General features: G+C 38.9%; 1 protein-coding gene across 1 annotated transcript in view; it reads right to left on the reverse strand.

Moving 5' to 3' along the window:
• Nucleotides 1–5313, reverse strand: part of LOC111147021 (protocadherin 9) — an 899956-nt gene extending 894643 nt beyond the window's left edge. The window contains exons 1-2 of the mRNA XM_022502867.1: nt 4767–5313; nt 383–3553 (exon numbers count right to left, since the gene is read on the reverse strand). Coding sequence (XP_022358575.1) covers nt 383–3418 — 3036 coding nt within the window. The 5' untranslated portion in view covers nt 3419–3553; nt 4767–5313. The remainder of the gene's footprint in view (nt 1–382; nt 3554–4766) is intronic.
• Between the last annotated feature and the right edge of the window lie 15199 nt (nt 5314–20512).

The following is a 20512-nucleotide window of genomic DNA, read 5'->3' on the forward strand; positions in this document are numbered from 1 at the left end:
TGACTTTTTAGATCAAAAGGTAATATGAAAAATCTCGAAGCAGTCAATTTGGAAACCCCAAGAGCAGAATTTGGCATATCAGGACAGGTTTTCTTCTTCAGCAAACATTATCTTGGGACATTTTTGGAATCGTTTCCTCTTTTCATCTTTTGCCATTTGAAGAAAACTGGGAGGTTAAATAATTCTCAGAACTCAGAAATTTCAAAGCTGTTCTAAAAATTCTTGACTGAGCCCCAGAGGAACAGAAAAGGGGTCAAGTTTTTTTTCCCTCTTTCAAACTAAGCTAAAGTTAGACCAAAACAATAGACACACTGGCACGTTAATACTGGTTGACTGGGCACTTGTATGCAGTACTTATAGACCAGTAAAAGTGCTCGTTTACCTGTCTGGTGTGTAAGGGGCCCTTTGTCTTGAAGCCTCCTTGGGAACTGCACTCTGAGGCACTGAAGTGATCTGAACTAGTGGAAGAGCGTTTGGAAAGGGTGTCACAACCCCCGACAAAGGTGTTGTCCAAAGGGAGTTCCTGAATCACATGATGCTTTTTCACGGAGACTGGAGTGTCTGGTTTAAGATGGAAAGCAGGCTGTGGAGAAGCAGATTTGTAGTGCTTTGCCAGGTCAGGGCTGTTAGGCTTGAAGGTGGTGGGAGGGGCCGGGCCCCAGTCAAACCTTCCTATGCTTTGCTCCTCCAGCTCAGCCGGCAGACTTATGGTCCCGTTGATAGGTTCGTGCACTGCATCATCGGGTTTGGACTCTTCGATTGTAACAAAGTTCAAAAGAGAGCTCTTGGGAGACTTTCTTTTCTTCCTTTTCTTTTTCTTGTTTTGTTTGTTCTCCTGGTTCGGGGACATCCACTCAGCACCCTGCTTGCTCCTCTGAGCTGCTTTAAACCTGGATGCATGGCGACAGCGCACCAGGACAGTGACAAAGATCACGACTATGACCACCATGGCACCTGCGACAATGGCGATCATGATGGTGAGATAGTCCTCGTTTTGATAGGGCTGGCTACTGTCCCCTATGTTCCTGTCCAGTGGGGTCTCCATAGTCCTGCGAATCAAGTCATAGATATAGGAGGCATTCCCAGCAGTGTCGTTAACGTAGAGAAAAACAAGCACGAGCGTGTGCAAAGACTTTGGGTATCCCAGGTCACTTATGTTGACCACCAAACGGTGCAAGCCCACGTCAGTAGGCGCTGGTTTCTCTTCCAGAGTAATGTTACCTGTTACTGGGTCAATCCGAAACAAGCCTTTGTTGTTCCCACTCACAATTGTATACTTGAGCTCGGCGTTCATCCCCGTGTCAATATCCACGGCGAAGACTTCTGCTACCACAGAGCCAGGAATGGCCGAGAGGGGCACCAACTTAAAAGAAGTGTTGGAAGGTGGAGAAATGACAACTGGGCTATTGTCATTGACATCCATGACATTGATAGTGACTTTTGCAGTAGAGGAGCGGGGTGGTTGTCCTCCGTCAGTGGCTTTGACATCGAAAGTGTAGGAACTCTGCTGCTCTCTATCAAATGAGACATTTGACTTTATGACTCCAGAATAGGGATCCAACACAAAATTATCATTGTCATTTAGAATGGAAAGAGTCACAGCTTTATTCTCCCCAGCATCTGCATCTGTCACTGTGATTACCCCCACAGTACTATACTTTGGCAGATTCTCAGACACAAAAAATTGAAAATGATTATGAGTAAACTTGGGGCTATTGTCATTCTCGTCCAGAACAGTAACTATCACAGCCGCTTGGCTTTGGAGGGGAGGGGTCCCATTGTCCCTGGCAGTTACTGTAAAAATGAAACGTTCTTGTTCTTCTCTGTCAAAGACTCTGGAGGCTGTCAAAACTCCTGTCTTTCGGTCCAGATCAAAGAAGGAGGCATTCGGCCCAAGCTGATAAACAATGTCCGCATTTTTCCCACTGTCTTCATCTGTGGCACTAATAGTTGTTAAGTATAACCCACGTCGGTTGTTTTCAGAAACTGACAGCTCAATTACAGGCTGGTTGAAAATTGGTGGGTTGTCATTTTCGTCCTCAAGCTTAACCCTTACCAGGGCAGTCTGATTTAAACTGGGCTTCCCAGAATCAGAGGCAACAATTTTAAAGCTGAATTCTTTGGTGCCCTCATAGTCCAACAAAGAGGAGGTCTCTAACAAATACTGGTTGTCGTACACCGCCTTCAAATGAAATGGGACCTCTCTCTCAATAAAACAGATCACTTTGCCATTCACATCTGTGTCCTTATCTGAAACTGTAATTAGGGCAATCTTTGTATTGACAGGATCTTTCTCAGATAAATACACTGTGCCATTGATGGGACTTATAATGTACCTGAGGTCTATGTTAGGAGGGTTATCATTTACATCAGTGACATTGATGGTAACCGTTGCTCGAGCGGGTGTGGAGCTGCCATCGCTAGCCAGCACTGTCACTTTGTGAATGGCCGTCTCCTCTCGATCTAAGGACCTCTGAACTGTTATCAGCCCAGTAGTATTATTTAAAGCAAAGAGTCTTTTGGTTGCAGGGGCGACCTGGGCACCAAAAATGTACCGTATTTCAGCATTACTGCCTATATCTGCATCAGTGGCATGGAGCTGAATTACAGAGGTGCCTACCGGAGCATTCTCTGGAATGTGCACCTCCACTTGACCCTCTTTAAACACTGGCCTGTTGTCATTTACATCACTTACTGTGACCTGCAGTATGGCCGTGCTGGATTTCTGTGGAGTGCCTCCATCCTCTACTTTGATTTTCATCACATAGGTATCTTTCTGTTCTCTGTCCAAGTTTTGCTGAACAATCAATTGTGGCCACTTCTCTCCCTCCGGAGTTTCCACGATATCCAGTCCAAAAACACTCTGCCCATTTAACAATTCATAATGCTGAACACCATTGAAGCCTGTGTCAGGATCTGTTGCTGATGGAATTGGAAAGCGGCTGTTGATCAAAGTGTTTTCTGGAATGGAAATATTGATGACAGGAGATGGAAACATGGGGGCATTATCATTGGTATCCTTGACAATTATTTTTATTTTGATCAGCCTGAAAAAATCATTGGGGAGGATCACTACCTCAAGTTCAAAGAAACACTCATTCTCCTCAGCATAAGAGGCTCCAGCACAGAGTTTTTCTCTGTCTATTCTATTGGAGGTTGTGAAAATCTCCCCAGTGCTACTGGATACTTTCACCAAAGGGGCATCCCCAGCTTTAGAAACCAGTCTGTAGACAAGGCTGGCACTGGTCCCTGTGGCAGCATTGATGTGAGAAATGTTCAGATCCTTTGGTATGTTTCCTATGGGCACATTTTCAGGCAATTCCTCTCTAATAGTGTAAATAAGTTCTTGAGCTATTGCGGAATCCAGCCTTAAACAGGCAATCAGAGCAGCCAACAGGTAAAAATCCCTCAGGTCCATGATAATGTATTTATTTTCTTTTCCCGGATTTTAGGGTTTAAGGGTTTCCACTGAGGAATGATGCACGAATTGCAAGAGGAAGCGTGCATGGACTGGAGGAGGCATTACATCTCATCGCTTATTTGGAGACAGCCACTGTCAACACAATCGTATAGACAATATTATTCTTCAGTAAACAAAAACACACAGTCATGAAATATCACAACACATTTTCCACTGCATATTAGTAAACATGGCAGTTTGCTCTGCCACTGTTTGCAAGTTAACTCTGTGGATGAAAACATTAAATAGCCACTGCTTGTTGCGTTTGCCCAGAGAAAATGAAATTCATCTACTTTTGAATTAAGGACAGCTGCTATTTTTACCTGTACTCACCCAGACTGTTTTTCAGGACACTGTTTAATTCAAAACATGCATTCTTATGTTCTCTTCTTCCCCTCCCCCTGTCTTACCCGCCTCCTGGCTTCTAACCCAGCTCCCTTAGTTTTTTTAGGTGCAAGTGAAAAACACTAACTATTTAGCTATGGTTCCTGCTAATTGCTTTGTCACATGTCGAATGTGATGTTTTCTTCTCTGCTACACTGAGTCATCTCTTTCGTCTAAAATGACTATCTTTTTCTTTCCTCCCAGTTCTTCAGCTGCCTCTAATCCAGTCTTACTGGGAAACAAGCATCCGGACATGCTGCTGCAGCATCAGAAGCAATAGTCACTGGCCACTACATATCCTCATTGCCTAAAAGCACAATACCAGGACTTCAAATTTCCTGCCCAGACCTTGCTCTCATTTCTCCATATTGCCAAATTCTCCCCATTTGGATTAAGAAGCACACTAAAACTTTTAAAAATGTATAAAACAGGATCCCTTATCCTAGATGTGGAAGAGAGTGTTGAGATGTAAGTGAAACGCAGCTAACATTTCCATGTAACAGCACAATATTTTCTACTGAGCATAGAAGGAAAAAAAAATGCAGTTTCTTAACCCTGATCCCTGGTTATAATATTAGTAACATTTGCCACACATAAATGCTGCAACCCAATAACGCAGGTAAAAAGGCTTCTGCTTAGATGCTCCCCTAACTGCAATTTAAATGGGTGCAAGCCTCCAGGCAGCTACCTACTTGAGTAGAACTGGTCAGTTCCCAGGCTCTAATCTTATCTGCATTAGGCTGCACGGTAGCTGATGCCCGCGCGATTAGTTCCAGCAGAGTGATGCAGGTAGGGATGCAGATACAGCTTAGTAGGTGAGCTCTGCCCCAACCGTCTACCCAATTACAAACATCCCTCGTCCACACTGAGGACATATCTAAACACAAAATTTACAATTGTGCATGCGAAACTTTACACTTACGTTAGTTGCCTCAACCTTTCCCCTTTCCTGGTATGCTGCAGTTAGGAATGATTTGTTCCAACACATAGAAAGCCATGCATCTGGTAGCACCAGTTTGGGGAGAAATCAGAAGCAGCAAAACGTTTCCTCCTTGTAAAATGTGTTGCTTCGGGCTGGCAAATTAGCAACTCCAGAGAACAAATTCACAGATTTGTCGTTAGTCATTCTCTCCACATTTCGTCTCTATTACCCACGGGGTCTGGGCTCTTCTGGTATTTAACACACACACAACATCCAGTTGCACTTCTTCAGCTCTGGGGTATTTTCCACAGCATCAAGCATACCATTTCTCTCCGATGTCAATACTGCTTAAGTCTCTAACTTCTTGTAGGAAACGTCAGAGTTGGGGTGATGGTTAGTCTCCGGCTGCTCTCCGGGATGACAGTTGCCTGAAAAATTCCTAATCCGTTATCTCTTTCGTGCTTCAGAGACTCTAAGGCGCTCCTTCCTGTCTTGCATGCTCTCCCTCTCTCCCTTCTCCTCTGCCCCTCTCTCCTTCTCCCTCTCCTCTCTCCTCTCTGAACTGAATTTCTTGATATAACTCTCAATAAGCCCAGAGGGAGGGCGTGACTAGCCGAGCCCCGCCCCCAGCCCCTGATTGGCCCGCATCTTGCGGTGCGGGCGGCCGCAGCCCGGCGCGAGGGAGGGGGCGAGGAACAAGGCACTGACTGTCTCCCAGCCTCCCCTCCTCAGCGCCCCCTCGGCAGCCGCGAAAACCCGGAGAACTGATCCTGGCCCCGGGAGAGCCGGGTTCCAGGAGGCGCACTGAGCATGCCCAGCAGGGTCCGGCCCGCGAGGGAAACGCTGGTGCTCCCCAAGCCCGCGCGGCTGCGGTTCTCACCGCGCGCGAACCGGGCTGAGGGCTTGCTCTGTGCCGCGCTGGGCGGGGAACGGCGGAGCACCGGTGGTGGGACGGCCCGGGGCGGCGCGGGAGGCTGGCGGGGGGAGCAGGCAAGGATCCGGGGAGCCTACCGCACCGCGGCGGGCGGACGGAGGACGCCGAGAGGGCTCATCTCCGGGCGCACATTTCGCACTTGTCTTTACTACATGGAGGGGCCAAAATGCAAAGAAGGGAGAGAGTCAAACCCGGGGTACGGGGCACGATACGCACGGTCACCCCCTCGGGAGGGAGCACCGGCCAACAGCTCTCCGGAGAGCGTTCAACAGACAACATGCCCAGTGCTGCAACTAGAGGCTTTTGCTGGCAGGAACACTGGCGAGAAGGGCAGAGAGGGCAGACAGCGAAAGGTCGGGAAAGGTCGGGACAGGATATTTGAATCTCAATCAAGACCGGAAAGAAAATTAATTGGAGCACTTCCTAGAAGCAGGGTGACGGAAGCTGCCGGGGGAGGGGGGGGGCGGAAGAGAAAGTGGCAGCGTCTGGGAGCTCCCGTGATCAGCCCTAGGCCAGTCTGGCGTTCGGTGTGAAGTCGCCGCTCGAACAGCTCGGGCCACGGCGGCCGATCCTAGGTGTCCTTGCGCTTCGGCTCCCGCGGTGGCCAGAAACCTGGGAACCCGAGCTCGCCCGGTCGCGCGGCGGCGGCAGCAAAACCCGCTTCCAGCTCACCTAACTGCAAACTTTGCTAGCGAAAGGCTGGTGGAAGGAGTTTGTCCAGCTGCTCCCTCAGCTGTAGAACATTTCCTTTCCCTTTGCACTTCTGATTCCAACTTTAATTGTAATACTTGTCTTTCCCTGTGTCTTTCTAACCTGCTCTGTGGCATATCCTCACATGCTTCTCCTTTTCATACAAGAGCTAAATGGAATGACTCCCGAAAGGATTAGCTTTGTTCCGTAAATATTAGACCCCCAAACACTGTTTTTTTAATTGATATCTTAAAATTACTAAACCACGAAAATTTGTGTAAGGGGCTATACCTATAATGGCAGATACCTAAGTTTGAGGAATTAATAACATTTCGCTTGGAACACACCAAAAAGTATTTTTGAATGACCTATAAAGGTTGTCTGAGAAGGTCTTAATGCATGATAGAGTAACTTGTTCTAACTCTATGCTCTAACCGAGGGTAAAGAGCATTTATTTTAAACCTCCGTGTTCCGTATTCTGTACTGGGCTGTAGATGCATTAAAGGCTCTTCACATAGTTAGGTACTATGATGGCAAATTTAGGGGATAGCTTTTGTTTTTTAGTACAATGTTTTTTTTTTTTTTTCCAATAGGAACAACTTATTTTTAGATATTAAAAGGAAAACAAAAACAAGAATAAAACAGTCACTATGCCTACCAAACTTAGATTATAATTCCTTTTTTTTTCACCAACTCGTGTGGCATTACAATTTTCTCTCATCTATGAAAACGTGAGCTCCTCTTTCTTTATTCACACTTCTCCAGTGAATATTCACAGTAAAAGTGCAGTGCCTAAAACCTCACTGTAAAATACACTGCTCCCTTACATGTAAAATATAAAACTGGTTTCTCTCAAAAAGGTTGATATTGCTTTTAAATAACCTATATAACAGTATTTTATAGGATTAGAATACATAAATTTAATAAAAAGGGCTGTTTAAGTATCTAAAAATAAAAAAAAATTATCTGATACAATGTGAATTAAAGGAATTCTTTTATCTTACCGGTGATGATGATTTTGCCATTCACAAAATCTAAAGTTAAAGCTAGTACGTTGTTCCAGCCGTCACCTACTTCATGCTTTGGACTAGTTTAAAATAAATGAACCATCATCCTGATACATTTATAATAAACACTGCAGCACAGCCACTTTCCAGTTCAATTCATAAGTATCATGCTATCTCACATTCCTATTCTAATCATACTGTAGTCATTTCAAAGTTCTGTTGTAATCGCAACACATAGCTTAGCAATAATTATTTAACCTTATTACCAAGTGTAATTGTTTCTGTTTGCTAAAGGATAGCTTGACTTGTAGTCAGAACCCATTATTATCCTATGCTCATAGATGAAATCTTAGAACACAGATGAAGGTTAGGGAAGAGAAAAAAATCATCTCATGATTAAATTTATGACCATGAGACTCCAATTAATGGAACCTACAGGTCAAAGCCCCCAAAAGTAAGTACCTCTAGATTCTTTGTGAAGGAAATTGAATACAGAAATAGAGCTGACTTCAGTGCATCCTATTTTGTGTTTATTTAGCATTTCTAAATTATTGAGCTTCTTTAACCGTACCAGCTCTTAAAGCCAGAACGACTGAAGCTCATTGTTTGCCCTATTATATTCCAACTTATAAATTACAGAATGAGAACTACGATTAGAGATCTCATTAATATTCCAGGAAAAAAATAACTTGAGGCTTCTGCCCAAACCAGTATATAGAACATGTTCATAATGAGAGCTGCTCACAATCCACCTCTATTTCAAAAGTTAGGTCTGTGGATTTATGATTTGGGAAACAGTAATTTTAGTTTTTCTAGGAAAATATGTTGTTTTTCTGCATTTTAGACATTTTTCCTTAGTGAACTTAAAAAAATATTAGATTTCCAATTATGACTTCTAATTCAGAGCTTTCAATATGTATTCTAGATTTCTAATTAGATCTCTTTAACCCTTATTCATCTTTGTCAATGCATGTGGGGTTCTATAGCCAGGAATTAAGATGTTCTCACCTGTGTTGTAACTGATTAGGACTTTAGGAATTACATCATCTGGGCTGTAGTCAAATTGCCTTTGGTGTTTTCTGCGTGTTATGTAAGTCATGGGACACTTGTGAAGCTAAGTCACCTTCAGCCAGCTGACTGAAAACTAAAATGCTATTACAGATTTCTATGGAAACATGTCAAGTTAAAATTTTTAAATTTCAAAAATTTAATGCTGCTCTGCTTATATGTATTAAACAATAGTGTCCATGTAATAACATTTAATAACTTAAATTATGACCTGTTTAATTGGATTTTCATTTGAGTTTTCTAGTTATCGTCCAGCATTTTAAAATTACTTTTCACATGGGTTGCAAAGGCTTTTTAAGAAACATTGTGTATAAGAGACAGACTGTGGTATTTGGAATGATCAAATGACCTCAAGGATTTCAAGACTAAAATTTTCATATCTTTTATACTGGTTCTATATTGTAATCAAAGTTGAAAATTAAATTAAAAATATACTTCCCATGCCCTATACTTCTGAAGTTCCTTTAATCCATATAGCTTATTGTGTCTAACAGACGTTAATCAATCACCGGGGCTCTAATGTCCCAGCAGGTAGTATTGTCCCCATTTCACAAAAGAGGCTACACTACTGTAGCGTACTTCTAGGGGGAAAACTGTGTGAAGATACTAAAGGTTATTTGTATTATCACTGTTTAGAAAATGACAATGCAGAATTTTAACACCACGGAAAGAAAATTAACACCTTTTAAGGCTGTGCAAACTGGGAAAGTGGTAAGTTTCTTGAATAATTCCTTTGCTTCACTATTAGCTCTTTCCTTTGAATACATTTCTTTTTTTCTTTAAGGAAAACCTAGTCCAAGGTAATCAAATCACAAAGGAAAGCAGGTGACAAGAAGCTTCAGTCTGTTTGAATGACTGAACTAAATTTATCCAAATTTGCTATATTTTTATGACTGACAACGATTACAGATGTCAGGTTTGTAGCTCTAACGTTATTACAATATTAACTGACATTTTCCAGTGCAACTATTTTATCATGATTACTATATAAAGGAAATATTGAATTTTCAAATTCGTTATTGGTTATGTAAGACTTACGGTTATATACAGACATAGCAAAGCTGTCATCAGTGCTGTACAGGTAATCACTCAGGAAAACATGAAAAAGACTGTAAAGAGAACATATATGTTTAACTCTAATTTGATCACTTTAAAGTCATGTTATTTCAAGTGAAATAAAACATATGAAACTTCTTTACCGTGTATGACATTTTTGTGGGTAAAAACTGTTAGAATATCAAGTATGATCTATTCAATTCATATTTATATAAATGTCCAAAGATGAAAAAATAACATGCACATTTGGAAGCACCTCTATTTACGCTTAAAAATAGAGATAGAAAAATGTTCAAGACAAAAAACACGTTTCAAGCACAATAGCATCTGCCCAAGGATAAATGCAGAAATGATTTTCTTAAATATTAGGACTTTGTTAAGTTAAAATATAGTACAAGTTTTTTATTCTTTCAGTACTTCCTCAATAAGAGTATGTTGTTGAAAACAGAACTTTGTATTACTTGAAAAATCATTCTAGTAACACATTCTGTACCCTCCCCCAAACTTCTTCATGTCTGTAATTTTTTCCTGTCTTTTTCAGGACAAATTCATATGATATTCTTCTAAGAGCCCAATTTGTTACATAATGTGCACATAAATAGACTTAATATAGGGCAGGATGGATAAGCCTCATTTTTCTCTTATAATCTCCTCTCAGGAACCGAATTCAACCCACAGTTCCCTCTAATTGAATTAGGATGAGTCAGGGAGACTATGCATATCCCACGGACTCCGGCAGCCCTGGCTTAACTCGGTATCACTGATAAGAGCCAAGTAATGGATATAAGGATTGCTCAGCCCTTGAAAGATACTGCTATGCTTTGACTGGGACTTAAGTCAATACCATTCTGCCTACAAAAATTGTGTGTATACACATAATTCTTTAATTTTTTCTTAAATGAAAATGGATTATGTAGGATATACTAATACGCTCCTTTAAAAGGTTCTAAAATGCATATCAGCTTTTCAATCTTACACCTATGAATTTACTGTGCTCCAGCCATAAAAGATTGAGGCTCTTTTAATCCTTGCTGAAAATTCACCAAAGAAACTTCTCAACTGTATAGAATGGAGTTGATCTGCTTTAAAGTAATCCAGGACACATCATAATTGATTTATTTTTTAAAAATAAAATGTTACAAAGTGCGTTATGTGGAATTCATAAGAAAACCTAATTAGGAAAATTTTCTTTGGAAAAATATCACTTGTAAAATTTAACAAAAAGCAATAGATCCCTCTTATAATAATTTCAAAAAGATCATAAACATTTAATAAGTCACAAAAATATTCAAGCAATGTATTGAGACTTTGGAGAGTAAAGAGCACCACGTTTGAGATCAATGCTAGTGTATCTCTGACCTAATTGCAAATTTATTTATTAATTTCTGGGAATAGCAACTATACCAATAGAAGAATCTTTAACAACTATGGTGAAGAGGTGTAACGGGACTATTTTTCAGTAATGTTTCTCACCGTGGAACTGGACAGAATTTTTTTTGGTGTATTACAACAGATGAGAAGATCCTAATGACCAAATGACACTTCATGTAAATAGCACAATTAAGAAAATATAAATGAGAATCACGTGCAATTATCAAAGTCCTATGGGACAAACAGTACCATTAATCTTTACTAGCTCATTCAAAAATCTATTTAAGAACTACACTATATAAAAAGAATATCTACTATACTTTTTATTTTATTTTACTTTTTTAAAGATTTTATTTATTTATTTGAGAGAGAGACAGTGAGAGAGAGCATGAGTGAGGAGAAGGTCAGAGAAAGAAGCAGACGCTCCGTGGAGCTGGGAGCCCGATGCGGGACTTGATCCCGGGACTCCGGGATCATGACCTGAGCCAAAGGCAGTCATCCAACCAACTGAGCCACCCAGGCGTCCCTACTATACTTTAAAACCTCCTATATGCTCAGCACAGAAATATGCAAATGTCTTTCTCAAGTGTAATTCAGCTGAGGCATGCTAGCCTGTGAGTCTTTTCTACTTTGCTAACTCTTCACAGTATCTCTCCTTTATATTTTAGATTTAAAAAATTTTGCTTGTGACATTAATCTTAACAGTTCAAATGCTTGGCAGCAAGTTCTTGGTAATATTCATAAATAAATATGCCAGCAATTGAATGGTTTTTGATCTTCATATTAGTCCAGAAGGCCTACTGAGTTTATTATTTTAAGCCTAATATTAGGCTTAACTATAACTAACATAAATATTTGGCTTAACTATAGAATGAGTTACTAAAATGATGTTTCAAGTAATATGAAGTTCTGTTTTCGATTCAAACTCTGTATTTCTCAAACTTTAATATGGATATGAATTACCCATATATCTTGTTAAATTAAAATGCAGCTTTTGATACATTAGTTTTGGGGTGGGAGTTGAAGTTGTACATTTCTACCAAATTTCCAGGTGATCCTGATATTGGTGTGTGGACCACACCTTAAGTAGCAAGGACCTAAGAGGAATCTTAAGAAGTGTTGTGACCCACAGAAAAAAAAAAAAAAAAAAAAAAAAAAGAGAGATAAAAACATTGGAAAAAAATTACACCTACCATTTTACCACACAGGGATTACTTCTGTTACCAAGCATTCTTTTGATGGAAATAATGCTCAGAGACTTGAAGAATTTACACATTACATATATTTAGTTTTTTCCCCCTCAGAGATTCGGTATCTTGAGCTAAGTTTTAGTTTTACTTTGGACTGGTAGGAGAAAGAGGCTATTTTGGCATTCTTTCAGGGCAGAACGGGAGGGCTCAGACACTTTCTGAGCAATATGAGGGCACCAAGATGCTCATCTAGAAGCTATCAGCAAGGAGGTGATAAAATACACGTGTGCACACCTATGGGTCATCTTCAAAGCTTACTAGACTTTCTTTTTTGGAAATGTTTTTCCCCACGTTCCATCCATATGGTCAGTAAAACAGCCAGCTTCACATGGTGTGGACTTCCTCCGCCCTGCCAGAAGTATACGGATCCAACCCCATCTGCCAACTCTTGATTTATGGAGATATTAAATTCAAGACTGACCCACAATCCCTTTCACTAAGGAACGTGAGTCTGTAACAGTGATATTCTGAGAGGTAATCACTCTGAACTATGTACTCAGGAGGAATTAGAAACAGTTTTTCATTACATAGGCCAGAAAACCAAAGGAAGTTTTGAGGGAGAGAAGAAAAAAGATGAGGTTCTAAAAGAATCAAGAGATGAGGACCCCCTTTGGCAGAGAATTACCTGGTTCCACTTCATTGCTGGTCTCCAGTCATATCCCTTCCACGGTGTAAGAGCGATACCTTATAGTAGCCTTTATGGTAACGATTACTTGCAAACAAGAGTCCTAATGTAAGAATTCACCATAGCAGCTTGGTAATTTTCCTTGACCCCATTCCTAACTTGCCCACTGAAGGACTAATGAACTGTACTAACGTGATTGGCATTTTGTAACTGTAAGAGAATACACATGAAGAGAAAAGAAAAATCAAACCTTTGTACCCATGGTTTTCAACTCAGACTGTGTCTGGAGACATTTAGATGATCACAACTGGAGCATGGGAAGAAGCATTTGTGGGAGAAGAAAGAGTTCGTGGGAGGGGTTGTTACTGTTTGTACTGCTATCTAGTAGGCCAGGGTTGATGTTGAGTCTTCTCTAGTGTACAGACCAGCTTCCCCCAACTTCCCTAACCCGCTGTCCCCCCCACACACCCACCACACCACCCCCAAAAAATTACCTAGCCCAATCTGGCAGTGGCACCAAAGTTGAGGAAGGCTGCTTCTAGGTGAAGAGCATTTGTATTTTTCATGTGTTGTGATCTAATCTATATTTAAATTTTCTAAATCACCAGAGCAAAAGTTCAAACAGTTAAAATTAAAAAGTTAAAACAGCACTGGAGTTCATTTGATAACCGACAGGACAAAATAGGTTACAAATTATAGCTCTGAAATACTAGTTGAAATCTGAAGAAATCTCTTCCTACTCCAATGACCTGAACTTGGCCATTTCTTGTCCATTCTTGTTTTCAGAAAATTTAAGATTCATGTATATGTGAGGCATTTTTACTAACTTTATGCTAGTGCATAATATATCTAGTATCAGTTAATTTTATATGACATTATCGTTTCTATTATTTCATAGTTCTAAAAAATCTTCCCACCCACAAGTTCTCTGACGAAACATTGTTGCCCTAGATTTTGTTATATATCTGACTCATTTGGGTTTTCATCGGGGCAAAAAATTAAACTATGATTATATCAAATAGAAGATGAAAACCTCCCTTAAGTATAAGATTATAATTCCCAGTAAAGCATCTATAACTCTATTCAAATCTATGAGTATATACAAGCCTGGAGAAAAAAATAGTTGCTAAAATTTCTTTCATTCTGGTTATCATAGTCTCAAGAAGTCATTTTAATTCCTTTAAAGGATACAGACCACATATATGTTTATTCTTAAGTTTTTGGGTCAATTTAACAGTTCCTGGAAATTTGCCAATTAAATTGCAATAATAATAAATGAGCAAATTCTTGTTGAATTAGGTTAAATATTCACTCAGAGCAAAATAAAAATTCTGGAGAAATCCTGAGTACTAGCAGACTGAAGTTTTCACTATGCACAATTTGACTCATTTGAGAAGAATTTTAAAAGTTAAAGTAGTGCTAAAATATTTTCTAACTATGGTAAACACTGCCATCTAGAGGACATTTTTGGTAATGCATATCAAAACTAAGATGCCCAAATGTATTAAACATATGTATTTATGCTATAATTTTTATAAATTTCACTAATCTAACAAAATTCTTATCTTATGAAATTAAGAGCAACATTAAACCATTAGATAATTTTTGCTGTGATTTTAAGTAACAAAACTGTCAAAGAAATTCTTTTGAAATTTTTATTAATCATGTTTTTAAGTTGTTTATTCACTTTGGTCACATAGTAATTTAATTCTGATATTTAATAAATTATAATAGAATTATAGTGAGATTCTTGCAAAAGATACATTAGAATCAAGAGCTAGAAAAACCAGCAATACAATGATGTCAACTATGAATGTATGTACTTTAAAAAATGTTTCAGGAAAAGCAAAATTTCTTTCAGAAAAAACAAAATTGCTTGTGCTAGTCTTGTTAGTTCTTTCTTTCCTCTTTTGTGTTTTAATGAACATTTTCCACTTCTGTTTCACTAATTTACAATGTGCTGATTTCTAAGTCTGCTATTTGAGGACTTATTCATCAATCAATGGTGGCTGAGACTGAAGGGTACTCAGGACCTAAAAAGGTGTACAGAGAGGTAACTTGCTGTGTTTCCTTTTTAAACAGAAATACTAACACCTTAACACTTGGGAAGTTTCCACCATCAAAAATCAGTGAATAGTAAAAACAAAAAAGGAAAAACATGTATTTTCTATGACAATGTTTCAAATTACCAATAGCATCCATTTTAAAGTTAAATGGTTATCAAATATATGCATTTAATTAAAAATTATATAAAAGTTACTGAAACATTTTGTATGCTCCTTGAATTTCAGATTATTAATGAGATTTGTGAACAGTCTACTTTGTATCACTTATAACTAATGTTAGGTGTATTTACAATTTTTTAGATGGCTGATATTCTATTTTAGTATCTTCATGTTAGATCTGGATGTAAACTGCTAGAGATTATTCTGTTATTAGGAAGACAAAAGAGAGTATAAATTTCAAATCAAGTCAAACAAGACAGATACACAGCATTAAAATGCAGTTCTGCAAAGTCCCCATAAAGCTGTTCAGATGCCTAGTTGGAGGAGAAATCTATGACAAGTTACTATACAAGTAATTTTTTATTTCATAATTTGATGTTTTAATTACAGTGAATACCCATGGTAGAGTCCAATTTTATTCCATTATTTTACATTTACGTGAGTAAAAATTACAGGATTAATGATGGTGGAATGCTGACTGGTATAATCATCACCATTTTGCATCTGGTGTTTCAATTGTGAATGATCACTGATGAGAAAGGAAGGAACTGAATCAATATCAATGGACAGAAGATTACTTTTACAGTGGAAACTGCTAATATTTTCATATTATTTGACACTATACAGTTACGTACTGTATTTTTTTAAAGATTTATTTATTTGAGAGTAGAGAGAGAGCATGAGTGGGAGAGACAGGAGAGAGACTCTCAAGCAGACTCCATGCGGAGTGGGGAGCCGAGCTGGATGCAGGGCTTGATCTCATGACCCTGAGATCACAACCTGAGCCCAAACCAAGAGTTGGACACTTGGCCTGTGCCACCCAGGCACCCCTGCAATTTTTTTTTTTTTTTATCACTAAGAAATACACATGGAAGAAAACTGTGAAAGACAGAGAAATAGAAAATGTAAAATTTTGGCCATCCTTTTGCAATTGAAACTGTGGACCCTTGCTTTTTTTTTTTTTTTTTTTTTTAAGATTTTATTTATTTGACACTGATAGAGACAGCGAGAGAGGGAACACAAGCAGGTGGAGTGGGAGAGGGAGAAGCAGGCCTCCCGCTGAGCAGGGAGCCCGATGCGGGGCTCGATCCCAGGACCCCAGGATCATGACCTGAGCCAAAGGCAGACACCCAAGGACTGGGTCACCAGGCACCCTAACCCTTGCCTTTTAATAAGAAAACTTACATGTAGAAAAATACAATTCTTTATCTAGATTTGGCAATTTTAAATACCGTATCCAGTGTCCTTGTTCTCTTCATCACGTAATTTGCTCAGTCATTCCAAAGATACAGACTTGTCACCACAAAACCACTCAGAATGCGGCCAAGAACAATCTCCAACAAAACCACAATACCATGGTGTAGTAGTAACAATCACAAAACATCTATTATCTCGTTGATACTCAAAGTTTTCTTCTCATTCTCAGAGAGTTTATAGCCATTTACATGTCCTCCTTTCTGGACCCAATCCAATCTTTTTACCAATGCCTTTGTTCTAGCTCTTTAGTCTTAAAGCATTCTTAATTTTTTTTTTTTTTCTTGACAGTTTAGGACAGTTGTAGGATAGACTATTCCACAATCTGGATTTCCTTAATTGCCTCCTCCTGGGTCATTAACCTGATTCTCTGTGACCTGAATTTTTTGTAAACTGGGAATTAGAGCTAAAACAGTGCTGGCCAATAAAAATACAATTTGGGCCATATATATATATATATATATATATATATATATATATATATATATATACACACACACATATATATATATGTGTGTGTATATAGATATATAATTTCAGACTGTTTCACTTTTCACAATGTCAAATATGGTCATTTTATAGGAAGTAACTGTAATCCTCTCTACTGCAGAGAACTTTTCCCTCTTTTCAATCAATAAATGATCTGTGGGATGATACACTGTCAAGTAACAAAATATTCAAAGACAGCCAAACTGGCACCAAATGATTCTGGCATGTGCTGATGATCTTTACCTGAATCAGTAAGGACATGTTACAAAACAGATTTTCTAATGCTATTATCCTTTCTTCTTTTATTAGATGTCATTTTTCAGTAAAGACCTTTCCTTCTTGTTGTCTTTTACTACCATTTAGAAAAAACTCCCAATCATATTTTCAAACTCCAATGTTGCTTCACATTCTGTGAGAGATCCTTTTTCGTAGTATCCTGTTTTTGTCTCCTGAATGCAGGTTTTTCTGCCAATTGTTCTGTGTAGTTGAGAGTTCTGGGTTTGACTGTGAAGATGGCTGAGCCCCAAGATAAACGTAGCAAAAACCCAGGACTCAGACCTTGGAGACCCAACCCCTGACCAGTAGTACCCATGAAAGAATGAACCCGAAATAGGTTAAGAAGGAGAAATGGGTTAAGACTGAGATTCCGGGGTTCTCTCACAGATCACCTAGGAAAAAGTAAAGTCACAGAGCAGTCTGTATTATTTCTAAACTTCTTGTGAGCTGAGATTTTTCTAGGTTCAGATCTAAAGTTCCTGTTTCCTGAACTAAAGGTCTCTTCACTTTGAACATGTGCTTCCTTTTTTTTTTTTTTTGTTCTTCCATAAATTTATTGAAACTTCATTTCTGCTTAAAACCTTCTGTGCTCTTCACCCTTGTGGCTTTTGCCTCATCTTATTTCTTTACTGTCACAGTGAGGGGTTATTTGAAGGAGTTAAACATGCAATCATTCTCGTATCTAGAAAAAAAAACACTACATATATTTACATATTAATTATGCATTTATGTATACTTATTACAGATGTATGTATAAATACATATACACTATATATTAGATTTAGAAATCCATCCCAGAAATGAGTTAATTCCCATTAATCTGAACACAGAATCAACTATATTGGTTGCAATTAGAGTACCTCCAGTCACCTGATTATTTCTGCTTTAAGAGGATAAATTCCATCTAATTTTTGCCATTTTGCATGTAGAATGCACAATCCTGAGAAAACACTTTAAAAATGTCACCTCTCATGGCTCCTTGCTCTCTCTTCCTAGCTGTCAGGGATGCCACTTCTCCAGGATGAAGGATATCCAGCTTGTTGCTTGGTAGAGAAAAATAAGTCCTTAGTCACAGTATCTGAGTATAAAGATGGTTTTCCTTGCTCTACCACTCAGCAGATATTAAACATTAAGAAAAGCACTGGTAACTAAACAAATGAATTCACAGCTAAGTAGGTTTCTACATATGCAAAACCATTTGAGGAAGAGCCTTAAGATAGAATCTCTGTTTGGCCATTTTAGTTTCTAGGGCTTTTGTACAGTCTTATATATATAGGTATATATATATGTATTACAATTAATCTATATATATGTTCTTACAGCATTACCTGGAGCAGACTGCGAGACCACTCCACCAATGTGTGGGGCCTCCCACCAGTTGGAGAGCTCACCAGGAATCCTCAATGACAATGTAAGGTCAGAGCATGAATTCCCTAGAGCCCCAGCCTCCCCTGAGGTGCCACTTCTGCCTGCCAAGTTCCTAGTTCTCCCCTTCGTTCCCCACAAGGTCTGAGGCCTATGCAGAGTTCTGGCCTACAGGCATCCTGAGCTCTCTCCTCTTAATGTGTTGGGGTCTCTTCTTATTGCTACACTTCCTTGTATGGAACAGACCTCAATTCATAGAGCAACAGAGGAGTCAAATACTGTCACTGGCAGGATTCTGAATCTCACTGTGGTACGGTACGGACTCCAGTCATCAAATATGGACCTGCTTTGGACTCATTCATCAGTTTGTCTTGGGAAGCCAACATTTATAATGCTTACCTTCTTCATTCCCATCCCCCTTCTGTACTTCATGGGGAGCATTTCAACAATTAAATTAAACCTAAGAACCAATGGGATCTTCCCTTTGTCTGCTGTCATAGATGCTTGCCTCAATACCCTGTGCCTCCCTCTATTCTTCCTCTGTTCCTCCTCTCTCCCTTGCACATACTGAAAAATCTTCTATTGGGATTGCAGTGGTTTTCAAATCAATTTAAGGGCATTTCCATCTGGCTTCTAAACTTATTGCAGAAATACTTCTTAGAATGTTTTCTCTTTAAGTCAGGGTTCCCCCCCTCCATAATTTCATAAGTTAAAAAAAAGATAATCATCTGTACTTTAAACAGATATAAAATACCACAGTGCATTATAGACCACTTACAATATGAAGAACTAGCATCCGCCTACTGTAATGTCTGTTGATTATTTTTCTGAGGCTTCTGGGTTGAACCCCAACTCCAGACATATGTGACATTGCCATAAAGTAGCCAGCAGGGCCGCATGCCACATGCATAGCTCTTTCAACAGAATCACATACTTAGTAAAACTCAGCTACCAACAGTGAAACAAATACATGCACTGATCAGGTTTCCAGAATTCTGTTAATTTTTTATGAGGTCTGGACCATGCAACATGGAAATGGTTTATTTTTCTCTGAATAGTTTTTTAAAAGCTTGAAAAAGAATCCAGAAAATTGCATAGAACTGAAAAAATACATAATATCTTATCTTTTAAAAATGCTTTATTACTAAGACTTTATGAGATTCATAGACATTTTGTCAAGTCTCTCATTTACTCCTTAAAAAAAAAGACACATATACTGAGTAATTATGTGGATTTTTCTGTTTCCCAATTTAACTTCTTTATTGTTTTTGTTTCAACAATATTTTATATTTTAAATATCAGTATGAATTATACTTGCTGTTTGTAATACTGATAATTTGTAAACTGCACTGTCTTTACCCCTCTGTATCTTAAATTTATACAATTAACTATTTAAATTCAAACCTCTCCTACAAGGCTTTCAATGACTGAGAAATAGTGTTTCCCCCACGTAACAAGCAAGTGTTGTAAACATTTTAACAAGTTCACGTTAGTAACAGGATTACTTAATTTAGCATGATACAAAAAGAATGGTTACCTATTCACATTAGTGATTAAATTCCATGTTTAATTTAATCTTACTTTTATTTTTTTATTTTTTTCAGATTTTATTTATTTATTTGACAGACAGAGATCACAAGTCGGCAGAGAGGCAGGCAGAGAGAGACAAGGAAGCAGGCTCCCTGCTGAGCAGAGAGCCCGATGCGGGGCTCGATTCCAGGACTCTGGGATCATGATCTGAGCCTAAGGCAGAGGCTTTAACCCACTGAGCCACCCAGGCGCCCCTAATCTTACTTTTAATACTCTCCTCCCACCAAAATGTGGCATTCACATATAAAAATGTTTCTGTTGAAATAGCTCCTTAAGTTACAAAGCTATATAAACTCCTCAGGGAGAAAGAAATTTTTGAAGAACAGTGTGATATAGAATGTGAATGTATCCTCTCCCACTTCAGCTACCAACAGATTCGTGTACAACTCTAGACTCTCAGGCTTTTCCCTCGCCCCCACAATACTCATGCGCACAAGTAGAAATTCAATATTTATTTTTTTGGGTGGAAATACAGAGATCACTTTTATCAGTATTCGTAAGAAGGTTCTTGAAATTTAACCACTCCAATATATTTTTTCTTTAAAA

The sequence above is a fragment of the Enhydra lutris genome, unplaced genomic scaffold, assembly GCF_002288905.1.
Source record: "Enhydra lutris kenyoni isolate GAN:26980312 unplaced genomic scaffold, ASM228890v2 scaffoldscaffold15, whole genome shotgun sequence".
Lineage (NCBI taxonomy): Eukaryota > Metazoa > Chordata > Mammalia > Carnivora > Mustelidae > Enhydra > Enhydra lutris.